Source organism: Elgaria multicarinata, chromosome 2 (assembly GCF_023053635.1).
Source record: "Elgaria multicarinata webbii isolate HBS135686 ecotype San Diego chromosome 2, rElgMul1.1.pri, whole genome shotgun sequence".
Classification (NCBI taxonomy): Eukaryota; Metazoa; Chordata; class Lepidosauria; order Squamata; family Anguidae; genus Elgaria; species Elgaria multicarinata.
This window is the reverse complement of record NC_086172.1, coordinates 21,057,969-21,080,571: the sequence shown is the minus strand read 5'-3', so window position 1 is coordinate 21,080,571 and position 22,603 is coordinate 21,057,969. Positions and strand designations below refer to the sequence as shown.

Here is a 22,603-nt window from a genome sequence, read left to right as displayed (position 1 = left end):
GGGGGCAGGGGGGAGGGGGGCTTACCTGTGTCCGTCGCAGTCCATCGCAGGCTTCAACTGAGGCCTGGGCCTCAGTTGAAGCCTGCGACGGAACCAGGTAAGTGTGGGGGAGGGGGGCTTACCTGGCTCCGCTGCCGCAGTCTGTGCGGTGACGGCGGCAGAGCCAGGTAAGGGGACAGGGGGCTTATTCGGCCCCCATTTTGCCCCCCTTCCCCACTTACCTGCCTCTGCCGCCCACCGCAGAGGCAAGTAAGTAGAGAAGGGGGGCAAAATCTCAATCCACCCCTCCAGATCTCGCTCCGCGGAGCAGGTGGGGGGGTTGGAATAATCCAAAGCAGATCGGCCCGATCCGAAAGTTGTGGATCAGGCCACGAAGCTTTTCGGGGGGGGGGGGGGTTCGTGCACAGCCCTACACACAGCCATGCCACTGCCAGTTGGGGAGCAAGCAGGATCAGAATTCAGCCCTTGCAGCCATGTGAATGCTCTCATGCCAGCTACAACTTGAGTGCCCAGCTCACAGAACCAGATCATCATGTAACAGTTCCTTTTGAGTAGCTAAACACAAAAGAGAAGCGTGCAGTCATTTACACAAAGGAAGAAAAATGCCCAGCAGAAGGGTCCACATTTCTCAGATTATGAAACAGGGAGGACTATGGGCACAATCCATCCAAGTACAAGTGCTTTTCCATCCCACTAGTTTCAATAGAGGAGCGAGAGGGAGTTAAACATATGCTTAATCCTTTCACCGAAATCAATGAACTGGGAAAGTAAAATACCTTGCGCGGACTGTGCCCCCATATCCTGCTTTATTTGTTAAAAGTCTGAAAAAATCATAAAAGTGGCTAAAGGCCTGAAAATATTATTATTATTATTATTTTGGTTACATTTGTATCCTGCCCAAGGTGGAGTTCCTCCTCGTCCCCATTTTATCCTCACAATAACCCTGTGAGGTAGGTTAGGCTGGGAATCAGTGGCTGGCCTAAAGTCACCCAGCGAGCTTCGTTGCCAATTGGGAAATAGAACCGAGGTCTCTTGAGTTTTAATCCAACAGTCTAACCACTACACCACACTGGCTACTCTGCCCAGGTTTCCGAGATAGGTGGGAATCAGAGACGCAGTTGCCAGAAACTAACCTGCTTGTATTGCTGTTGTGCTTCAAGACCAATTGGCTGGATCAACAACTATTTTTCCCCCTCCGGCTTCAAACACACATTTGACAAACTTGCTTGTTTAAGGACTAATTACTGGTTGGTTTCCAAATCCACTCTTTCCAACATACCCACATCAAACCAGCCAACAGAGTGAAGCTGAAGAATGATTATGCTGCCACTAATTTAGATTTCCATCAACTTGTGGGGTCAAATGTACCCAAACAGTGCTGAAAAAGTATTCATAAAACTTTTGGGGTCAGCCTCCCATAACTACATGCTCCAGTGATTCTTTTGTGTGATTTGGGTGTTTCAGGGGTTCTACACCTAGATCTAGTGGGGGGAAATATGCTTTTATTCTTTCTGGTTACTGTGTTAATTCTACTCTGATTGAATGACTAAGAAAACTGAAAAACCATGCACATAAAAGTGCAAGGTGTCAACCCAAAAATGCCGTTTAAATTCATTAGGTTTTCATCAATTAGCAAAATTGCTTAGCCCAGAAACTGTTCTTTCCATTTTTCATGAGAAATGAGAGGAGAGGGTGAAAAACAGTATTTTGTATATTATAAATCTGATTTTGAAAACAAACAAACATTTTCCCCCAGTTAGAATCCTCCTTGAATGTCCACAAAACTGGGTTTTTTTTGTCTTCTATTTTTAGCTATCATTTTCAGCAATACTTATTAATTCAGCTTTTGCAGTGCCCCTAACTTAATTTGCAAATGCTTGCATGCAGTCCTCACCCTCACCTCGGCAGATGCCCAAACATACATAATGGCTACTTTCAATCAAGGGCCTTTAGGCCAGCTACAGTTCTCCGTTTGCAGGAAGATATTTATTTATTTATTTATTACATTTATATACCGCCCCATAGCCAAAGCTCTCTGGGCGGTTTACAAAAGATCTTTGCAACATGTATTGCTGAGGCTTGGGTCCTAGGCAGTGGAGGCTGGTTGTTCCTTTGCCAATGGGCAGTGAATCTGCTCCAGGTTTCAGTCAGAACTCTATAAAGGCGCGATTCAAGGCGCACCTTTGGTAGCTCCTGACTGAAACCCAGAGCGGATTCACTGCCCCACTGAAACTGGAGCCACCAGCCTCCACGGATCCTCGGGCATCTGTGTAAACAGCCTGCCACAGCAGCTCATAATCTACGCTAGATAGTGATTGAGAAACTAACAAAACATTTACAGGGTTCTGGATAAAATGTAACCACTGATAACTTTTTCACCAGGGTTTTTATCATCGTCTCATAGAAAAGCAAACAAATCAGCAACTCCCCTTGAGTTCTTGCATTCCAAACTGCCAACACCAGCATTTTTTTATTTCAAGAAGACCTGACACCTGCAAGTTATGTGCCAAAGATGGGAACAGAGAAATTCTCCTTTTTTCATTGCATAAGGATGTTGTGATCTCAGACCAATAATCCAAGCCCGAGATCATTTTTTATTATAATAAAACTAAATATGGTATGGACATCTATGGTCTCCACATACACTTCCAAACAACAGATGACCAAATAGTGGCCAGAGTGTGAGTGCATCTGTGTGTTTTTTTTCCAAATGTAGCAGACATTGCCTGTTTAAATGACCATATTTGTTTGAAAGCTGATCAACCCACAGTGGTGAGCTTTATCACACCAGCGTTATACTGTGCAATCACTGCGAATTGCATGCAAAGAACTCTGAAGTTTTCCAGCTTATAATCTGCTTTGATTGTGAAGTACTCTCGTGCATCCTGCTTTAATTGTGCTTCAAAGCCAAAAGTTTCGCCCTATTTAGCCCCTACTCTCTGAGCGTATCTTCTGGGGGCCAGGAGCAGGATTTTAAACAAATGCTTACATCTGCGTAAGCTTTAAAGATAAAGACACCAAAATTGGCACATTAATAGATATTAGGGAGAGCTTTAAGCATGCCAAGTTTGAATTGAATTGGGTCATCTGTTGATTTTTAATGATTTTTTTTACATTTCCCCCTTTAAACTCACTTCCTGGTATGCAAAGGATCGCTATTGCCCGGTAGCAAAAACAACAACCGCGAAAGCTTAGCGCTACGGGGATAATCCGAGGGAAGCAGGTACGTGGGATGAAGCTCAAGTTCCGTAAGACATCTCCTTCCAGCAGACCTGGTATGGAGTTGATCAAACCTTGACTTGAGTCAAGAAACACAGCCAACTTGCCCGGAATGTCAAGAAAGGCAGACTTAGAACAGGTAGGAGGCTGCCACTGTGAAAGCCAGGGAAAGGGCTGGTGAAACCTCTCTGGTCAATGCAATGACAGGAAACCATCTTGCATGTCCAGTTCAAGCAGTTCTGGATTGTGGTAACTCTTCATGGACCACTCAAGTAGCATGTGCTGTAGCTGGTAAGATGAGTCGTGGTTGTTGCTGTTATAGTACACTCACAACTCACGATTACTGCACTTCTATATTTATGTAATTGTAATGTTACATGAATGCTAAGGGCAGTTCTTCAAACCTGTAGGGTCCATTAGACCCGACACACTGTCCTTGTTGGTTTATGTGTTCAGAGGAGGGCAACCAGAGTATTGCGTCCAGTTCTGGGCTCCACAATTCAAGAAGGATGCAGACAAGCTGGAGCGTGTTCAGAGGAGGGCAACCAGGATGATCAGGGGTCTAGAAACAAAGCCCTATGAAGAGAGACTGAAACAACTGGGCATGTTTAGCCTGGAGAAGAGAAGATTGAGGGGAGACATAATAGCACTCTTCAAATACTAAAAGGTTGTCACACAGAGGAGGGCCAGGATCTTCTCAATCCTCCCAGAGTGCAGGAATAACGGGCTCAAGTTAAAAGAAGCCAGATTCCAGCTGGACATCAGGAAAAACTGTTAGAGCAGTAGGACAATGGAACCAGTTCCCTAGGGAGGTTGTGGGCTCTCCCACACTAGAGGCCTTCAAGAGGCAGCTGTACAGCCATCTGTCAGGGATGCTTTAGGGTGGATTCCTGCATTGAGCAGGGGGTTGGACTCGATGGCCTTATAAGCCCCTTCCAACTCTGCTATTCTATGATTCTATGTACTTTGGGGTACTGTTGTTGCAACTATATTGTTTTAATTGACAAGGAAAGTTATCAATAAAGGCATGGGTTTTGGTTTTTTTACTTGCAAATGATGTCATGCTTACTAACTTCCACCAGGCATTTTATCTGTAAGGCTTTTGGGGGAAGTATGTTTGACTCCCCAACTGATCGATGGAGGGTTAAAAGATGGGGCAAGGGGGTAGGCCAGACCAAGAGTCCTGCCTAGAGTTTCCCAGGACCTAGGGCTGGCCCTGAATCTTTGCACTCTTCTTATTTGAAGTTGATTTGGATGATGAAATGCAAACAACGCTGCGTAAATCTCAAAAGGGTATGTTTGCCAGTGTTTCAAAATCAAATATGATCAGGAGCATAAAGACAGTAAGCCTTTTGCACTACTAAGTTTATGTGCCCCCGTCCCCACTCAATAAAAGACCACCACCACACAAAATGCCTTAAAAGAATCAGATACATTTTTGAAACTAACACACAGATGAAGAGGAGTATTTCTGTGCTTCACGGCACAGAAGCCTTAGTCCTCCTGCAAATCAGCATTTACCAAATTGTATGAGGTTTATCTCGTGATTATTTATTAACTCACAATTACCCTTAAAACGCTTCTTTCTTTCTTTCTTTTTTACCTTACAAGGCTGAAATCCAATTTATCCATGTCAGCTTTATCTTGTGGAATGTCACGAGCTAATATACCTGGTTGGTGGGAAAAAAATGCTTACAAAACTGTAGGAAAAGGGATTTACAATTAGATGCTGCCTGGAAAACCATGTTGTCCTGTAGTGATTTCATATTTATTTATTTATTTACATTTATATACCGCCCCACAGCCGAAGCTCTCTGGGCGGTTTACAACATTTCATTATCCTATGTTACAAATGAATATCCCTAGCTACCCAAACATTCTTGAACTATGCCCCACTACATTTTAGGATGATGATGATGATGATGATAATAATAATAATAATAATAATAATAATAATAATAATAATAATAATAACAATTTATTTCTTACCCGCCTCTCTGATTGGATCGAGGCGGGGAGCAACAGCAAGCATAAAATACAGATTAAAAACATAGTATACACTGTTTAAAATCATCCTAAAAATATGCTAAAATATCCTAAAATTCTACTGGATAGGCCTGCCGGAAGAGATCAGTCTTGCTAGCTTTCTTGAATTACTCATAAGTGTTCATGGGGCTTATTTCTATGCAATTATATGTATATGCAAGTATATGCATATTGTATATGCATACAATAATAGCAGCCTTAGTGTCAAGGGGAGCTACGTCATGCAAGGTTTGAAGAACCTCTAAAGCAAAATCCCATGCATGTTTACTTGGAGTTAAGTCCAACTAATTTCTCTCCTTATTAACTGTGCAGACGACTGCCGTCTCAGAAAAAAAAAAACCCTCAAAGCTTTTGTAATGGTAGAAAAAATTCTGACCTACATTTCTAGCAATAAGTAGTTTACAACGCAATCCTATACTTATCTGCTGAGTCCCACTGAATTCAGTGAGGCTTACTCCCAGGTAAGTGGGTGTGGGAGTTCAGCGTTTTTAAATTTCTAAACCAAGGTATTTTTTCACAAATTTCAGTCTTAAGCTGCACTTCTTTAAGGCATTTGCTTAGAAAAACTCATTAGAAAACAGCTGGACTCCTAAGGCTGAACTATATATTAAGAAAAATGACATAGTACTGCCCTCTAGGGACTATATCAATTCAGGATGCAGTTGGGAATCGTAAGTGAATGATCCCATATGCCTTGATTTTTTAAAATTCCCTGCACGTAGGAAATTGGTATATTGGGGAATACGTTTAGCTAACTCCCAACATGATTGTTCTGTACAGAAGATAATTTTTGACTGGAGGGAAGCAAATATATAATTCCTTACGTGCATTCTCCAAGGAATGTACCATACGATCCTTTGGAACGGTTAATTCAGCTGTAAGATGCCACTGCAGTTTTTGTCTTTACGTTTCCAAGGCCATAGCTAGACCTAAGGTTTATCCCTGGATCGTCCAGGGGTCAAACCTGTTCATCTAGGTGACACACAGGGGATCCAGTGCTCAGGCAGGGGCGAACCCTGGAGGATCCCAGGATAAACCTTAGGTCTAGCTGTGGCCCAAGAGAGCCCTTCTAGCAGAAATATAGGAAATCCATGGATGGGTTGCTCCTCCGCCCTGTCGGCTTCAGCCTGGCAGAGCACAGGAAACCCGGAAGTTTCCGAGTTCGGGAGCTTCTGAGTAATGAGGGCACAGTCCATAGGATTGTGCCCTAAGATGAATGTTCAGTCTACTTAAGCAATTGCACCACAAACATGTAATCACTGTAGAAAACATGTAGTTGGGGTCATGGGCTGAAATGCAGAACAGGGCTCACCAGCAATCCTACAGAGAGGTAGCTGCATTTAGGCCTAGTTGTAATTCCTATACAGTCGTGTGAAAAAGAAAGTACACCCTCTTGGAATTGTATGATTTTACATATCAGGACAGAATAACAATCGTCTGTTCCTTAGCAGGTCTAAAAATTAGGTAAATACAACCTCAGATGAACAACAACACATGACGTATTACACCGTGTCATGATTTATTTAACAGAAATAAAGCCAAAATGGAGAAGCCATGTGTGAAAAAGTAAGTACACCTTCTGATTCAATAGCTTGTAGAACCACCTTTAGCAGCAATAACTTGAAGTCATCGTTTTCTGTATGACTTTATCAGTCTCTCACATCGTTGTGGAGGAATTTTGGCCCACTCTTCTTTACAACGTTGCTTCAGCTCATTGAGGTTTGAGGGCATTTGTTTATGCACAGCGCTCTTAAGGTCCCACCACAGCATTTCAATCGGGTTGAGGTCTGGACTTTGACTGGGCCATTGCAACACCTTGGTTCTTTTCCTTTTCAGCCATTCTGTTGTAGATTTGCTGGTGTGCTTGGGATCATTGTTCTGTTGCATGACCCAATTTCGGCCAAGCTTTAGCTGTCGGACAGATGGCCTCACATTTGACTCTAGAATACTTTAGTATACAGAGGAGTTCATGGTCGACTCAATGACTGCAAGGTTCCCAGGTCCTGTGGCTTCAAAACAAGCCCAAATCATCATCCCTCCACCACCGTGCTTGACAGTTGGTATGAGGTGTTTGTGCTGAAATGCTGTGTTTGGTTTTCGCCAAATGTGGCGCTGTGCATTATGGCCAAACATCTCCACTTTGGTCTCGTCTGTCCAAAGGACATTGTTCCAGAAGTCTTGTGGTTTGTTCAGATGCAACTTTGCAAACCTAAGCCGTGCTGCCACGCTCTTTTTAGAGAGAAGAGGCTTTCTCCTGGCAACCCTTCCAAACAAACCATACTTGTTCAGTCTTTTTCTAATTGTACTGTCATGAACTTTAACATTTAACACGCTCACTGAGGCCTGTAGAGTCTGAGATGTAACTCTTGGTTTTTTTGCAATATCTGAGCATTGCACGTTCTGACCTTGGGGTGATTTTGCTGGGACGTCTTCTCCTGGGAAGATTGGCAACAGTCTTGAATGTTTTCCACTTTTGAATAATCTTTCTCACTGTAGAATGATGGACTTTAAATGTTTGGAAATGGCCTTATAACCCTTCCCAGATTGATGGGCAGCAGCAATTGCTTCTCTAAGATCATTGCTGATGTTTTTCCTCCTTGGCATTGGGTTAACACACACCTGGATGCTCCAGACCAGCAAACTGAAAAAACTTTGGCTTTTATAGAGGTGGTCATACTTGCTGATGATCAATTAATCACAGGCATTTGATTAGCAGCACCTGTCTGCTACTTAGCATCTTAATTCCTATGGAAGCAGTAAGGGTGTACTTACTTTTTCACACATGGCTTCTCCATTTTGGCTTTATTTCTGTTAAATAAATCATGACACGGTGTAATATGTCATGTGTTGTTGTTCATCTGAGGTTGTATTTACTAATTTTTAGACCTGCTAAGAAGCAGATGATTGTTATTATGTCCTGATATGTAAAATCATACAATTCCAAGAGGGTGCACTTTCTTTTTCACACAACTGTACATGATAAACAAGGTATCATGGGGAAGGACTGGAATCCTTCTTCCTGACATGCTAGCTTTCTATGTAGAGGGAATTACTTTGTATGGAGGAGCATTCAGCGATGCCAGTCGCTACCTGCAGTCTGAAGTGATATAGCCCATCTATTTTTTCAGCCAATCCACCTTTTCCCAGATACCATGCAAATTCCACAAAACGCAGCCACTATCTGTTTTACGCAGTGGAAAAATGTCAGCATCAACCTACCTGCGTGTACTGCAGGGTGAAGAGTCTTCACACGCCCTCCCAACATTTCTGGAAAGCCAGTAAGATCAGAAACATCTCTGTTCAAAGTTGGGGAGAAAAGGCAGAAAGTTGTTCGATTTCTATGGCGCTTATTCAGCACCATGAACTGATAGAACAAAAAAAAAACAGTCTGCCATTTTAGAAATAGCAGTTTGAGACCTCAAACCAAAAGGTTATTTTAGGACCTGGAGAAAATAAAACCATTGAAATAAAATAAATAACAACTATGTTTTGGGTGGTATATGTATGATCATGAAAATAAATTTCTCCACTCCATATAGTGCAAGGTTTCTCTAAAACTCAAAACACTTTCTCTAATTGTTAACACTATATGACACTTCAATTGTATACGTTCTAGTGAATGTCCAAAATTGGTGAATGCCCAACATTCTTACATGAATATTTATTTATTTGCAATATTTATATACCGCTGCCCATTCAAGAATTTCAGAGTGGTGGACAAATAAAATAAACACAAAATAAGAACACTATTAAAAATACATTTTTATAAGAAACAGAAGTGCAGTAAAATCATGGCTGGTCATCAAGGGAAGGCTTCCTGGAACAATGATGTTTTCAGGAGGCACTGAAAGGAATACAAAGTTGGTGCCTGCCTGACCTCTAGAGGCAGGGAATTTCACAGGCTGGGGGCCACCACACGGAAGGCTCTTGACAATCTCAAATGAATTTGTGAACATCTGAAAATGCAGAGATACAACAGCAAGTATCGACAATTGGTGTAACAGGAATGTCCAAATAGGGAAGACATAATTTATTTAATTATTTAAAAACATTTTTTATAGTGCCACCTCGCCATTTCTGGCATTGTGGTGCTTTACAATAAAACATAAAACAACTTCCATTAAAAACCCTCAACCCACATTAAAATTTAAACCACCCTTCCCCCAAACTCTTGTGAAAGTAAAAATGCCTTACAGAGGCGTTTAAAACAATTGACAGTAAGAGCCTGTCTAATCTCCGGTGGCAAATTGTTCCACAACCAGGGAGCCACCACTGAAAAGGCCCTGGCTCTTGCACATTCCAAATTGTAGTGGGGGACCATCAGGGCACCCTGCTCCTGAGAGCGAGTCTGCCAATGGTGGGACACAGGAGTGAGGCGAGCACTCAAGTAACCAGGGCCCAGGCAGCGCAGGGCTTTATACAGAGTTCACAAGACCTTGTTGCCCACCTTAGCAGCCACCGGCAGCCAGTGAAGTTCTTGAAGCACCAAAGTGATAGAAGACCACTTCAGAAGCCCCTTGGCCAACATGGTTGCTGCGTTTTGAACAGCCTGTAGGTGCTGGATTTGCTTCAAGGGAAGCCCTGTATACCACAAACCTGGAGATGATCAGGGCATGAACTGCGGTGGTAAGATCGGCCTCTGACAAAAAAGGGAGAACTTGGCGGAGCAGATCTAATTGATAAAAGCAGCTCTGGACAACAGCCCCCACCTGTAGTTAGGGATAGGTCAAGAATGACACCCAGGTCTCGGGCCTCAGTCACAATCCTCGGTCGGATTCCTGAAAATGAAACATCTGCAAACTCCTGCATCGAATCTGCCAGTCGCTGACCACGACCGACCACCATCAACTCAGCCTTTTCCGGATTAAACTTCAACTTGCTTCTAGACATCCAATTACAGATCTCAGCCAGGCACCGAGACAGAACAGCAACTGCCCCACTGAAGTCTGAGCCCACCAAGACATAATGCTGGGTAACATTGGTGTACATATGGTACCTCAGCCTGTGGGCTCTAATTAACCCTGCCAGTGGCCTCACATGCACATTGAACATGAAAGGTGAGAGGATAGAACCCTGTGGAACTCCATAGGGAAGGGCTGTGGGGGCAGATGCACAAGTGCCCATGATAACCAACTGAGCCTTTTCATCCAGGTAGGAGTGGAACCAGGCAAGAGCCAGGCCCTCCAGTCCTACCTGGGTCTTCAACCGACTAATCAACAATTCATGGTCCACTGTGCCGAAGGCCGCTGAGACGTCCAATAACAGCAAGATGGACAGATTAACTTTGTCCATTGCTAAAAAAAGATCATCACAGACCGCGGCAAGGACAGTCTCCGTGCTGTGACCTGGCCTGAAACCAGATTGAAAAAGATCTAGAAAATCTCAGTCATGGAGAAACTGTTGAACCCACTCCAGTACCACTTTCTCCACCTCTTTACCCAGAAAAGGAAGTTTGGAGACTGGTCGGTAGTTTGCTGGCAATGATGGATCTAGAGTTGGTTTTTAAGGAGGGGTCGCACACTAGCCAGTTTTAGGCAGGTGGGCACACCAGCCTCCATCAGGGATGCATTCACCAATGCTGTTAGAAGTGGACCCACCACTGACCATGCAGGGCGTGTCAACCAAGTTGGACATGAGTCCAATCCACAGGTGGTAAACCGGAGCTGACCTACAATCCTGTTCAGCTCAGCCAAAGATACTAGTCCAAAGCAATCAAGCATAGGCCATGTCCTGTTTAGGAACACTTGGAAACTGCATCTGGGACTGCCGGCATTTAAAAGTTGAAAGTTGACATCTACTGTATTTTGGGCATTCACAGCAACCTATACATGAAGTGGCTTAATAAGCGTTCTTCTTTATTCAAACAGTGATGCTGTGAGGAATTACTACTCTATTTTTATTTTATTTTCTGGTGAAAGAAAAAGGTTGGATTTATTCTAAGGGAGGGATAGGCAAGTGGTGACCCACCAAATGTTTTGGCCTATCCCCATTGTTCACCATTGTCTATTCTGGCTAAGGCTGGTGGGAGTTGGAAGCCAAAACATCTGAAGAATTATAAGCTGCCCACCCTGCTCTAAGGCCACCCAAAAGATTCTATGTCTGAACCCAGGCCCTAGCTAGACCTAAGGTTTATCTCAGGATCATCCCGGGTTCGTCCCTGCCTGAGCGCTGGATGTCCTGTGTGGCACTTAGATGAACAGGTTTGACCCCAGGACAATCCTGGGATAAACCTTAGGTCTAGCTACGGCCCCAGTCTCCAAAACCTTAAATACAGGTTCTTTGTAGAGTCACAAGAATGACATGGATTAAAAAAAAAGTGTTGTTGGAGTAAAATGTCTGGCCTCCTGCAGCTCTTAATACGAAGAATGAAATGTTAAATAATTACAGTGAAAATCTATTCTGGATTTGGACGAGGAGGTGCAGGGAGCGCTTATCAAATTTGCAGATGACACAAAATTGGGTGGGATAGCTAATACCCTGGAAGATGGAAACAAACTCCAAAGTGATCTTGATAGGCTGGAGTGCTGGGCTGAAATGGAATTTAATAGGGATAAATGCCAAGTTCTACATCTAGGAAATAGAAACTAAATGCACAGTTACAAGATGGGGGATACTTGGCTCAGCAAGACTACAAACGAGAAGAATCTTGGAATTGTTGTAGATCACAAGCTGAATATGAGCCAACAGTGCGATACGGCTGCAAGAAAGGCAAATGCTATTTTGGGCTGCATTAATAGAAGTATAGCTTCCAAATCACGTGAGGTACTGGTTCCTCTCTATTCGGCCCTGGTTAGGCCTCATCTAGAGTATTGCATCCAGTTCTGGGCTCTACAATTCAAGAAGGACGCAGACAAGCTGGAGCGTGTTCAGATGAAGGCAAGAAACTGAAAGAACTGGGCATGTTTAGCCTGGAGAAGAGAAGACTGAGGGGAGACATGATAGCACTCTTCAAATATTTAAAAGGTTGTCACACAGAGGAGAGCCAGGATCCCTTCTCGATCATCCCAGAGTGCAGGACATGGAATAACGGGCTCAAGTTACAGGAAGTCAGATTCCGGCTGGACATCAGGAAAAACTTCCTGACTGTTAGAGCAGCACGACAATGGAATCAGTTACCTAGGGAGGTTGTGGGCTCTCCCACACTAGAGGCCTTCAAGAGGCAGCTGGACAACCACCTGTCAGGGATGCTTTAGGGTGGATTCCTGCATTGGGCAGGGGGTTGGACTCGATGGCCTTTTAGGCCCCTTCCAACTCTACTATTCTATGATTCTATGGACTGGTGAGACAGAGACATCCAAGGATTTGGCTATCTCCTCTCACCACCCAGGAAGGCAGGGATCGCATGATTAGTATTTTTGAAGTAAGTCTTGGTCCTTCAGCTACACTTCCAGTTTTCATACACAGCCATGCTCAAGGTAGAATACTAGAGGAGAGACAAATAGAGGACAGGACAGAAGAACCAAGATGCAAAAAGCATCCCTCTAGGGTAAGCCATAGAGTGCACAGACTTGGTCAATCAGCCATGGAAAACTATGGCCATAGCTAGACCTAAGGTTTAACCCTGGATCGTTCAGGGGTCAAACCTGTTCACCTAGGTGACACACAGGGGATCCAGTGCTCAGGCAGGGGCGAACCCTGGATGATCCCAGGATAAACCTTAGGACTAGCTGTGGCCTATGTCAGCCACATGAAGGGTTGGATGTCTCAGCCCCTCCAACACAGAATGAACTTCCATGGTAGGTATCCAACGTTCCATTCTCTAGTTGGTGTAAGGAGGCATTCAAGGATTGGGACATGTCCAGGCTATCATCGGGACATGTCTCTATTTGGGAAGGACCATGCTCTGGAGAACTCATCTCCAAAAGGTGGTCTCCACTGAGGTGAATTTGTCTAGCCTGTAGTGGTGGGTAAATGCATTAGAGTTGGCCAACACTGCCACCCTGCACATTTATTATTATTATTATTATTATTATTATTATTATTATTATTATTATCATTATTATTATTATTATTTATTTATTTATATAGCACCATCAATGTACATGGTGCTGTACAGAGTAAAACAGTAAATAGCAAGATCACATTTCTGCTAGCATAGCAGTTGGGAATCAGCCTTACATGTGAAGCTGATGGCATCTCCTTTTCCAGCTTTGCAGGTTTGGTGGCAGAAGACAAATCCTTCTCCACTGGAGCCATAAGGACAGAGGAAGTGTGAAGTCAAAGAGAAAGGGTTTTTTATTTTCCTTTTTAGAGAAGCTGAAGAAGACGGCGGTCCGAAAACAAAGCAAGGATTCATCAGGGTTGAAAAAGGAGTCGTTTAACATTCCTAAAGATTTTTTTTTAGAATATAGAAAGGAGCAACACTGACAATACCGACACTCCTGGGCGAAGGCCGGGAAGGAAACTGGATGTGGAACTGGAGGGCCAGAACTTCCTTCAAAGAGCAGTAATCATGTGATCCCTGACTTCCTGGGTGGTGAGAGAAGTTAACTCAATGCTCAGATACCACCTCCCACCAACCAGAGCATATGATTTTCCAGGGTGGATGCAAGGTTTAGTAGTTTTTACACCTGGCATTCTTTGTTACTCCCCAGAATGTTATGATTGCACCAATTCTCTCTTCTCTATCCATTTCCCTCTTTGGTTTAGTCTTTTATCACAGTTTTCAATGAGTACTTTGTTTAATGCTCCTCTTGCTTAATGGATTTCCTTCGCTTAATGGTGCACACGCTCAACTAGATCATCAATTACATCAAATGGACAGAAAAGCTTTCAACATCTTCTTTCAGACAGAGAGCCCAGCCTTCCCACAAGCATTAGATGCATCTCACATGACTATATAAACAAAGAATGCATTTTCTTCCTTCAATTAAACCAAACTTGACTGGGAAAGACTATTCAACAAAGTATTTAAAGTAATCTTAAAGCTAAGATAGCGTGTCTCTTTTTAAGAAGTCCATCTTCAGAAAACTGGCCGGCGAGATCACATTACACCAGTCCTTTAACAACTTCACTGGCTGCCAGTCCAGGTCCGGGCCCGATTCAAAGTGCTGGTATTGACATTTAAAGCTCTAAACGGTTTGGGGCCAGGTTATTTGAAGGAACGCCTCCTCCCATATGTACCTGCCCGGACCTTAAGATCATCTACAGGGGCCCTTCTCCATGAGCCCGTGCCAAAGGAAGTGAGGCAGGTGGCTACTAGGAGGGCTTTCTCTGCTGTGGCACCCCGGTTGTGGAATGAGCTCCCCAGAGAGGTCCACCTGGTGCCTACACTGTACTCCTTTCGTCGCCAGCTGAAGACCTTTTTTATTTTCTCAGTATTTTAACACCTAATTTAACTTAAATTTAAACTCTGCTGTTTTAAACTCATATTTTAACCTATATCAATTTTTGCTGTGTGGTTTTATCCTGGTCGTGCTTTTTATATTGTATTTTGTATTTGTGCTTTTAACCTGTTGGTTGTTTTATTATGGTTTTAATTTTTGTGAACCGCCCAGAGAGCTTCGGCTATTGGGCGGTATAAAAATGTAATAAATAAATAAATAAATAAAAAGAAAATAACCTTAGCCTGTTTCAAAGTAGCTCTTACTGGACATACACGGATAGGCTTCAAAACCATACTGAACACATTAACACAGAATAGTAAACCAAGTTTCTGAAGAATCCTAGCATACCAGGAATGAGCCACCAAGTGGGAGTAAAAGCAGCCTGTTTTTATGGGAGCCAAGACTCCCACTTGGCTTCTAACACAACAAACCTGAAATTGTTTGCTACACTGTTGCTCCCTTTACAAGCCAGGATTGTAAACCGGGGTTTGTTCTTGGCTTGCAAATCCTTTTTTGGCAGCAACAAGCCAGGAGTACAGACTGCAGCCATGGCTAGACCAGGTGTATATTCCGGGATCGTCCCGGGATCATCCCTGTGCATCCAAATGACACAAAGGGGATCCCAGGAGCAGGCAGGGACGCCCCCTCCATTTGCCTGGGATAATCCTTAGGTCTAGCTAAGGCCTGGGATGACCAGCTTGAACTAAGCATTTTGAGAGCCAAGATGGGAACAGTGGATTGCAAGTTTCTCCAGAGTCACGGCTTACCCACATGGGGTGTGGCCGCCAAGTCACACATGCAAAAGTTTAGCAAAACAAATACATTCAGTTCAAATCTCATGATTCCTAAATCAATTCCTTGTTTTAAGGAGGCTTGCTCAAGTCCTTCACATTTGTTCAGAACAGAGGTATCAGAGAGTAAGTACAGCAGGTTGCTTGACAATAAATTTTGCTTGTGTGAATGCTGTGAACGCTGTGTGCACGTCCTGCGAGTTGCATTAAGTTAAAATGCAGCCCTTGCTTTTTTAAACTACTGGACTACTTCGCAACAGAAATATTTAAAATTACTGGCGAATGGAGCGTTTGGGAGGGGACAAAGAAGCCATAGATATAGATGGAAAAGAAGAATCTCTACTTAAAGCTGTAAGGAAGTCGAACAATGGCCTGGGCATCCCCTGAGGGCAAGAACAGTGCATAGCAAAGGAAATTAAATTGCAATCTAGAATTTATCGCCTTTACACACACACACACACATGATTATTTAACTCTTACACAATAGTAGCACTGTTCTGCTGTAAACATTCAAGGACAGTTTGGCGTTAGCTAGACGGGGCTTTATCATGGGGCGAACCCCAGGATTGTCCCTGTGCGTCCACATGACGCACAGGGGATCCCAGAATCATAGAATAGCAGAGTTGGAAGGGGCCTACAAGGCCATCGAGTCCAACCCCCTGCTCAATGCAGGAATCCACCCTAAAGCATCCCTGACAGATGGTTGTCCAGCTGACTCTTGAAGGCCACTAGTGTGGGAGAGCCCACAACCTCCCTAGGTAACTGGTTCCATTGTCCTACTGTTCTAACAGTCAGGAAGTTTTTCCTGATGTCCAGCTGGAATCTGGCTTCCTTTAACTTGAGCCCGTTATTCTGTGTCCTGCACTCTGGGAGGATTGAGAAGAGATCCTGGCCCTCCTGTGTGTGACAACCTTTCAAGTATTGGAAGAGTGCTCTCATGTCTCCCCTCAATCTTTTCTTCTCCAGGCTAAACATGCCCAGTTCTTTCAGTCTCTCTTCATAGGGCTTTGTTTCCAGACCCATGATCATCCTGGTTGCCCTCATCTGAACACACTCCAGCTTGTCTGTGTCCTTCTTCAATTGTGGAGCCCAGAACTGGACGCAATACTCTAGATGAGGCCTAACCAGGGCCGAATAGAGAGGAACCAGTACCTCACGTGATTTGGAAGCTATACTTCTATTAATGCAGCCCAAAATAGCACTGGCCTTTCTTGCAGCCATATCGCACTGTTGGCTCATATTCAGCTTGTGATCTACAACAACTCCAAGATCCTTCTTGTTTGTAGCATTGCTGAGCCAAGTATCCCCCATCTTGTAACTGTGCATTTGGTTTCTATTTCCTAGATGTAGAACTTGGCATTTATCCCTATTAAGTGTCATTCTGTTGTTTTCAGCCCAGCACTCCAGCCTATCAAGATCACTTTGAAGTTTGTTTCTGTCTTCCAGGGTATTAGCTATCCCACCCAATTTTGTGTCATCTGCAATTGTGATAAGCATTCCCTATACCTCCTCATCCAAATCATCCCTCCCTTGCCCTGGGATAAAGCCCTACACTTTGGGCCCGGTTTTTCCACGGTCCCGGGCTGAGCCTGAGACCGCGGAATGTGTAGCCGGGTGCCGCGCGTTGACCTGGCTCCGCGCAATTTATCACGAGGAGCCGCGAGCCGCGCAGCACTCCTCAGGAGCGCTGCGCCCATCGAGGGTAGGGTGGGGGGAGTGGAGAAACTAATTTAAACTTAAAAAAACACTTACCTTATGCGCACGAGCATTCATGCACTGCTGGCCCTTTAATAAATTAAAAAATGGCAGGTGTGACACCTCTCCTTATGAGGTCGTCATGCCTCACGTGTAAACAGAGGAGGGATCTTGCCTCAAACACAATGCAAGATCTTCCGTCGTGGGCTAACTGGTAGGTTTAGCTAAGGCCATAGTTTAGCATTCACATGTGCAGTGCCAATACCAGAACCAGTTAGCAATGAAGGCTATAGCACCAGGGGATGCTAATCTGGAATGTGACATCATGAACCTTTAAACATTATTTACCTGACATTCAGGCCTGCATCCCGAAGGGCTTTTGCCGTTCCTCCAGAGGCAACCAAGGCCAAACCCAAAGAACTGAGACGTTTTGCAAATTCCACCAGGCCAGCCTTGTCTGAGACACTGAATAACGCTAGAAGGAAGGTGAAATGTAAACAAGTATTTAACAAGTAGCAGAAACCCCATATGCACACTGAACCTCTTATACAGTCATGTACAACTGAGCTTGCTGTAGTCCTGAATTAAACAACTGCACAATCCATGCTCTATGCGCTTTACTTCATCTCCCAGTGCAGAAATAAAGTTTCTTGCTTTTTAAACCCCATCATATAACTCGTTACATTTCAGCCATACATTTTAAATTGTATTTCCCATCCCTCTACGAGCGGTACTGGAAACTCTGCCAGCACCAGCCATTGGCTGCGATGGCTGGGGACGATGAGAATTGTAGTCACCGTGTGTGAAAGGGGGACAGGGTTTGGGAAAGCTGCTGAATTGTGAATTCTGGTCAGTGTCAGGCAGGATCTACACTACTGCTTATAACGGTTTATAATGGTTTTGACAACTGTTCAAGCCCAGGACACATTACCTATACCATTTTCAAACTGTTTTTAAAGTGTTGTATCCTGCTTGGTGTAGATCTGGCCTCAAAATAGGATAGGAATGGTGACTTTTACGGCAGTAAGTATTTATTATTGCATTTATATCCTGCCTTTTTTCCTGCAAGGAACCCAAAGCGGCATACATAATCCTCCTCCTCTGTGTTTTATCCTTACAACAACAACCCTGTGAGGTGGGTTGGGCTGAGAGTCTGTGACTGGCCCAAAGTCACCCAGTGAGCTTCCATGGCCAAGTGGCGACCAGAACCCGGATTTCCCGATCCCAGTCTGACACTTTAGCCACTACGCCACACCGGCTCCTTCTGAGCCCTCCATAAGTTTTAAACCAAAGCTGCCATCAGCCTTCTATCTTTATTTGTCTCTGCCCCTCCAATCAATACACTATCACTAAATTTGTGGTGCACCAGTATAACTGGGCAGCTGATATCTCTCTCTCTCTCTCTCTCTCAGCCTGTCATTAACTGTATGAGAATTTCTCCCTCCCCACAGATCTCTGGATATATGCTTACAGACACTAACTACCCTCTGGAATAAAAAGCCCAGACTGAGAAGTGGACATGTGGCACCCAGCTAGGTGGGAAGAATCATAGAATAGCAGAATTGGAAGGGGCCTACAAGGCCTTCGAGTCCAACCCTCTGCTCAATGCAGGAATCCACCCTAAAGCATCCCTGACAGACGGTTGTCCAGCTGCCTCTTGAAGGCCTCTAGTGTGGGAGAGCCCACAACCTCCCTAGGTAACTGATTCCATTGTCGTACTGCTCTAACAGTCAGGAAGTTTTTCCTGATGTCCAGCTGGAATCTGGCTTCTTTTAACTTGAGCCCGTTATTCCGTGTCCTGCACTCTGGGAGGTTCGAGAAGAGATCCTGGCCCTCCTCTGTGTGACAACCTTTTAAGTATTGGAAGAGTGCTCTCATGTCTCCCCTCAATCTTCTCTTCTCCAGGCTAAACATGCCCAGTTCTTTCAGTATCTCTTCCTAGGGCTTTGTTTCCAGACCCCTGATCATCCTGGTTGCCCTCCTCTGAACACGCTCCAGCTTCTCTGCATCCTTCTTGAATTGTGGAGCCCAGAAGTGGACGCAATACTCAAGATGAGGCCTAACCAGGGCCGAATAGAGAGGAACCAGTACCTCACGCGATTTGGAAGCTATACCTCTATTAATGCAGCCCAAAATAGCATTTGCGTTTCTTGCAGCCATATCGCACTGTTGGCTCATATTCAGCTTGCGATCTACAAGTCTGTACACTTACAGACTTGGATCCCCTGAGGGCCAAAACACAGGGGATGTTAAGACATCCATGATGAGAGTGAACCCCTACACACACACACACAACACACTTTATTGATTGATTGATTGATTTTTTATAGCACCCAATAACTGCAGCTCACTTGAAAACAGTCATGGGGGCTCCAATTTTTCTTCAGAACCCCACTGCCGTGGGAGGGGCGGGTATAAGCACTCCCCACCCCAAACTGAACTTAGTATCCTCAATTTAAACTTGCACCTCATGGAGAGAAGGGGCAAAACTAGAAACCCCTCCTTTTGGGGAGGAGCAGATTTAGATTGAGAGAAATAATAGTAGCGGGGGGGGGGGGAGTGAAGGACCCAAACCTCTCTTGCAGCCCTGATTCTTGATCTAAATCCCGCCACCAGTAGGTCTGAACCTGCATTGCCTCTTTGCAGGACTCAATTCCCTTTGGAGAAAGGAGGGGGGGAAGAGGGAGAAGCTCCCCCACTTCCCTCAGCACCATTGCTCCAATCAGATTTGGGTCTCCCATTCCTGTTTTAAAATTAAATGCAAAAGATTTGGAAGATCTGATGACAAATCTCCTACCTCACTATGGTTTGGCCCTAAGAGGGCAGAGCGTTATTTATTTATTTAATTTATATACCGCCCCATAGCCGAAGCTCTCTGGGTGGTTTACAAAAGTTTAAAACAGTGAACATTAAAAAGTATACAAAATTTAAAAATAATCAAAAATATAAAAACAATAGTATAAAACAATAGTATCCACTTAAATCAAATCATTTTATTACGGTCCGAGACCAGCACATCCACTTAGAGAACAACAGTTCTGGTGTCCATTAAAAAACAAACAAACTTAGCGTTGTTAAATGCCTGGGAGAAGAGAAAAGTCTTGACCTAGCACCGAAAAGATAACAATGTTGGCGCCAGGCGAGCCTCATCGGGGAGATCATTCCAATAATTGAGGGGCCACCACTGAGAAGGCCCTCTCCCTTGTTGCCATCCTCAGAGCTTCCCTCAGAGTAGGCACTCGGAGGAGGACCTTAGATGTGACTTGGGGAGGGGCTGTTGATTTCTTTTAATTTTGTCGTATCTACCCTACCGTTACAAAAAGTTACTCAGGGAGCCTATCTTGGCAGTAACAAAGCAAAATGTTCCAAAACCCCAATTTATTTATTTTAAAATGTTGTTCTCTACCCTACCCTTTACACCTGGATTTATACATCCCGCCCACCCCCCCACCCCCCCCAGGGCAGCAATTCAGATGCTGTTTTGCACATCTGTGGTTTTGGCTCCAAAGACGTAAGATCTCTCAGGCACCATTTATTACAAATTCACCACAATCCAGTGGTGAATAATTTCCTGGCTGCAGGTGAGGGTCACATGTTTGAAAGCTGCTTGGGGTTGGGTGGGAGGGAATCTAAGTGTAAATGAAAACAGACAAGTCTAGGATAAATGTTCAGGGTAGCCTTCGCCAGCAGTGGTGGTGGTGGTGATTCAAAAATGCAAACCTTTCACCTGCAGCTGGAAATGGTACATTCCAGGAACAGCACTACCTAATCTTTAAACCCCAGTTTCCAAGGGATCAAATATCTAACTCTTCTCCCATGATACTAATTAACCATGGAAACGATTTGTTTCTGGCAGGCCTACCCAGTTGAATTTTAAAGCTAAGAATTTTAAGATGTTGTGGTTGTTATTTTATTTATTTATTACATTTATATCCCACCTTTCCCCCCCCCCCAAGGAACCCAAGGCGGTGTGCTGTTTGCCCTACTTCTGCCCAGGCCCCGCCAGCCAACGCCTCTTTCTGTCCGCTCATCCACAGCGGAGCGAATAGGAGCGCTGCGCCCTGCCCCACCGCTGCTTCCTCCCCCAGACAGACCGCAGAGATTGGCTGGTTCCATCCCCTGCTTGCAGAGGGGTGGACCCTGCTGCTGTTATCGTCAGTGGAGGCTGGTGGCTCAGATTTCGGCGGCGCTGTGAATAATAATAATAATAATAATAATAATAATAATAATAATAATAATAATAATAAATTTATTTCTTACCCGCCTCCCCCTTTGGATCAAAGCGGGGAACAACATTAGAATGGGAACCAATACATCTTAAAAATTCTTGATTTTACATTGATCTGGATAGGCCGGCCGGAAAAGGTTAGTCTTTAAAGCTGCCTTAAAATCACACAGAGAGTTAATTTTACGAATCTCCTCCGGCAGGCCGTTCCACAATCTGGGGGCGACGGAAGAAAAGGTCCTCTGGGTTTCAGTCAGACCCCAGCAGAACTCTAAACGGAGCGATCCAACCTGCTGAACCCATTTTGGAGTTAAGTTCCAGCACTTCGGATGGCTCCTTTCGAGTCCTGGCTGGGTCTGGCCGAAACCTAGCATGGTTCCACAGCCCACCGAAATCAGAGCCACCAGCTTCCACTGGTTGCTGCTGCTGCAGCTGAACAGCAAAACTTCGGGAACGGCATGGGTTTGAGAAAGCGCCACGCGAAGATCCCAACCGCGATACGCAAGAGCATTACCCAGCTGCTGCCCCGTAGCCATGTTTAAGATGCCCCCGATGCGACTGGCAGCTGATCCGGTGGGAGAGGGAGAGAGAGAGAGAGAGAGAGAAAGAGAGAGACTCAGGCCCACATGGGTGGAAGTAAATAGGGGGTGGGTCTGAGTAAGGGGTGGGTCTGAGGGTTGCATGCTGGGAAGTTCCTTGCCTAATTTACAGACACACCCCTGACTGACAAAGGGCATGGAAGCGGATCAAAAATGCAGAAACTGTGCTCCTTCCAAATGTTGCAGCTCCAAAGCTAGATAAGAGACGAGGTCGCTCTCAGATTAATTCAAACTGGAGCGCAATCTCTCCCCTCCTCCTCCTCCTCCTCCTCTTCCATGCAAGTGCTTAAACTGTATAGCTAGAGCAGTGGTTCCCAAACTTTTTCAGGTCACCGCCCCCTTGGTTCCACCAAGTCATGCCCAGCGCCCCCCTACCCTACAATATAAAAATCATTATTCAGAATAGCGGGTTTCAACGACCCACTAAAGAAGATAATTAATAAAATTCAAAACAGTAACAATTGAATATTTATTCAAAATCCAGTTGCATTTTTTTAGTTAATTCAATTAAACATAATTGAACTTGATCCAGTGATATCATCTTTTCAAAGTCTGATAGTCATTTAGTAAGAATATTAGATATCACATTTAGTAACTAGGGTAGAGTACCTCACTATTCTGTAAATTCTTAATGTGATGGATGGGCTTGATGAAGGGATACCAGTTTCCCAATGTCTGTTTTAAAGTCACTTAATATGAATC

At 44.3% G+C, this 22,603-nt stretch overlaps 1 protein-coding gene across 2 annotated transcripts in view; it reads right to left on the bottom strand.

Moving 5' to 3' along the window:
- ATIC (5-aminoimidazole-4-carboxamide ribonucleotide formyltransferase/IMP cyclohydrolase) overlaps window positions 1-21,931 on the bottom strand; it is a 49,816-nt gene extending 27,885 nt beyond the window's left edge. Inside the window, exons 1-4 of one of the 2 annotated variants that reach the window (XM_063116100.1) lie at window positions 21,817-21,931; window positions 17,426-17,552; window positions 8,485-8,561; window positions 4,823-4,889 (exon numbers count right to left, since the gene is read on the bottom strand). In XM_063116100.1, coding sequence (XP_062972170.1) covers window positions 4,823-4,889; window positions 8,485-8,561; window positions 17,426-17,552; window positions 21,817-21,838 — 293 coding nt within the window. In that variant the 5' untranslated portion in view covers window positions 21,839-21,931. The remainder of the gene's footprint in view (window positions 1-4,822; window positions 4,890-8,484; window positions 8,562-17,425; window positions 17,553-21,816) is intronic. The other variant, XM_063116101.1, reaches the window with a different exon arrangement.
- Window positions 21,932-22,603: the final 672 nt, after the last annotated feature.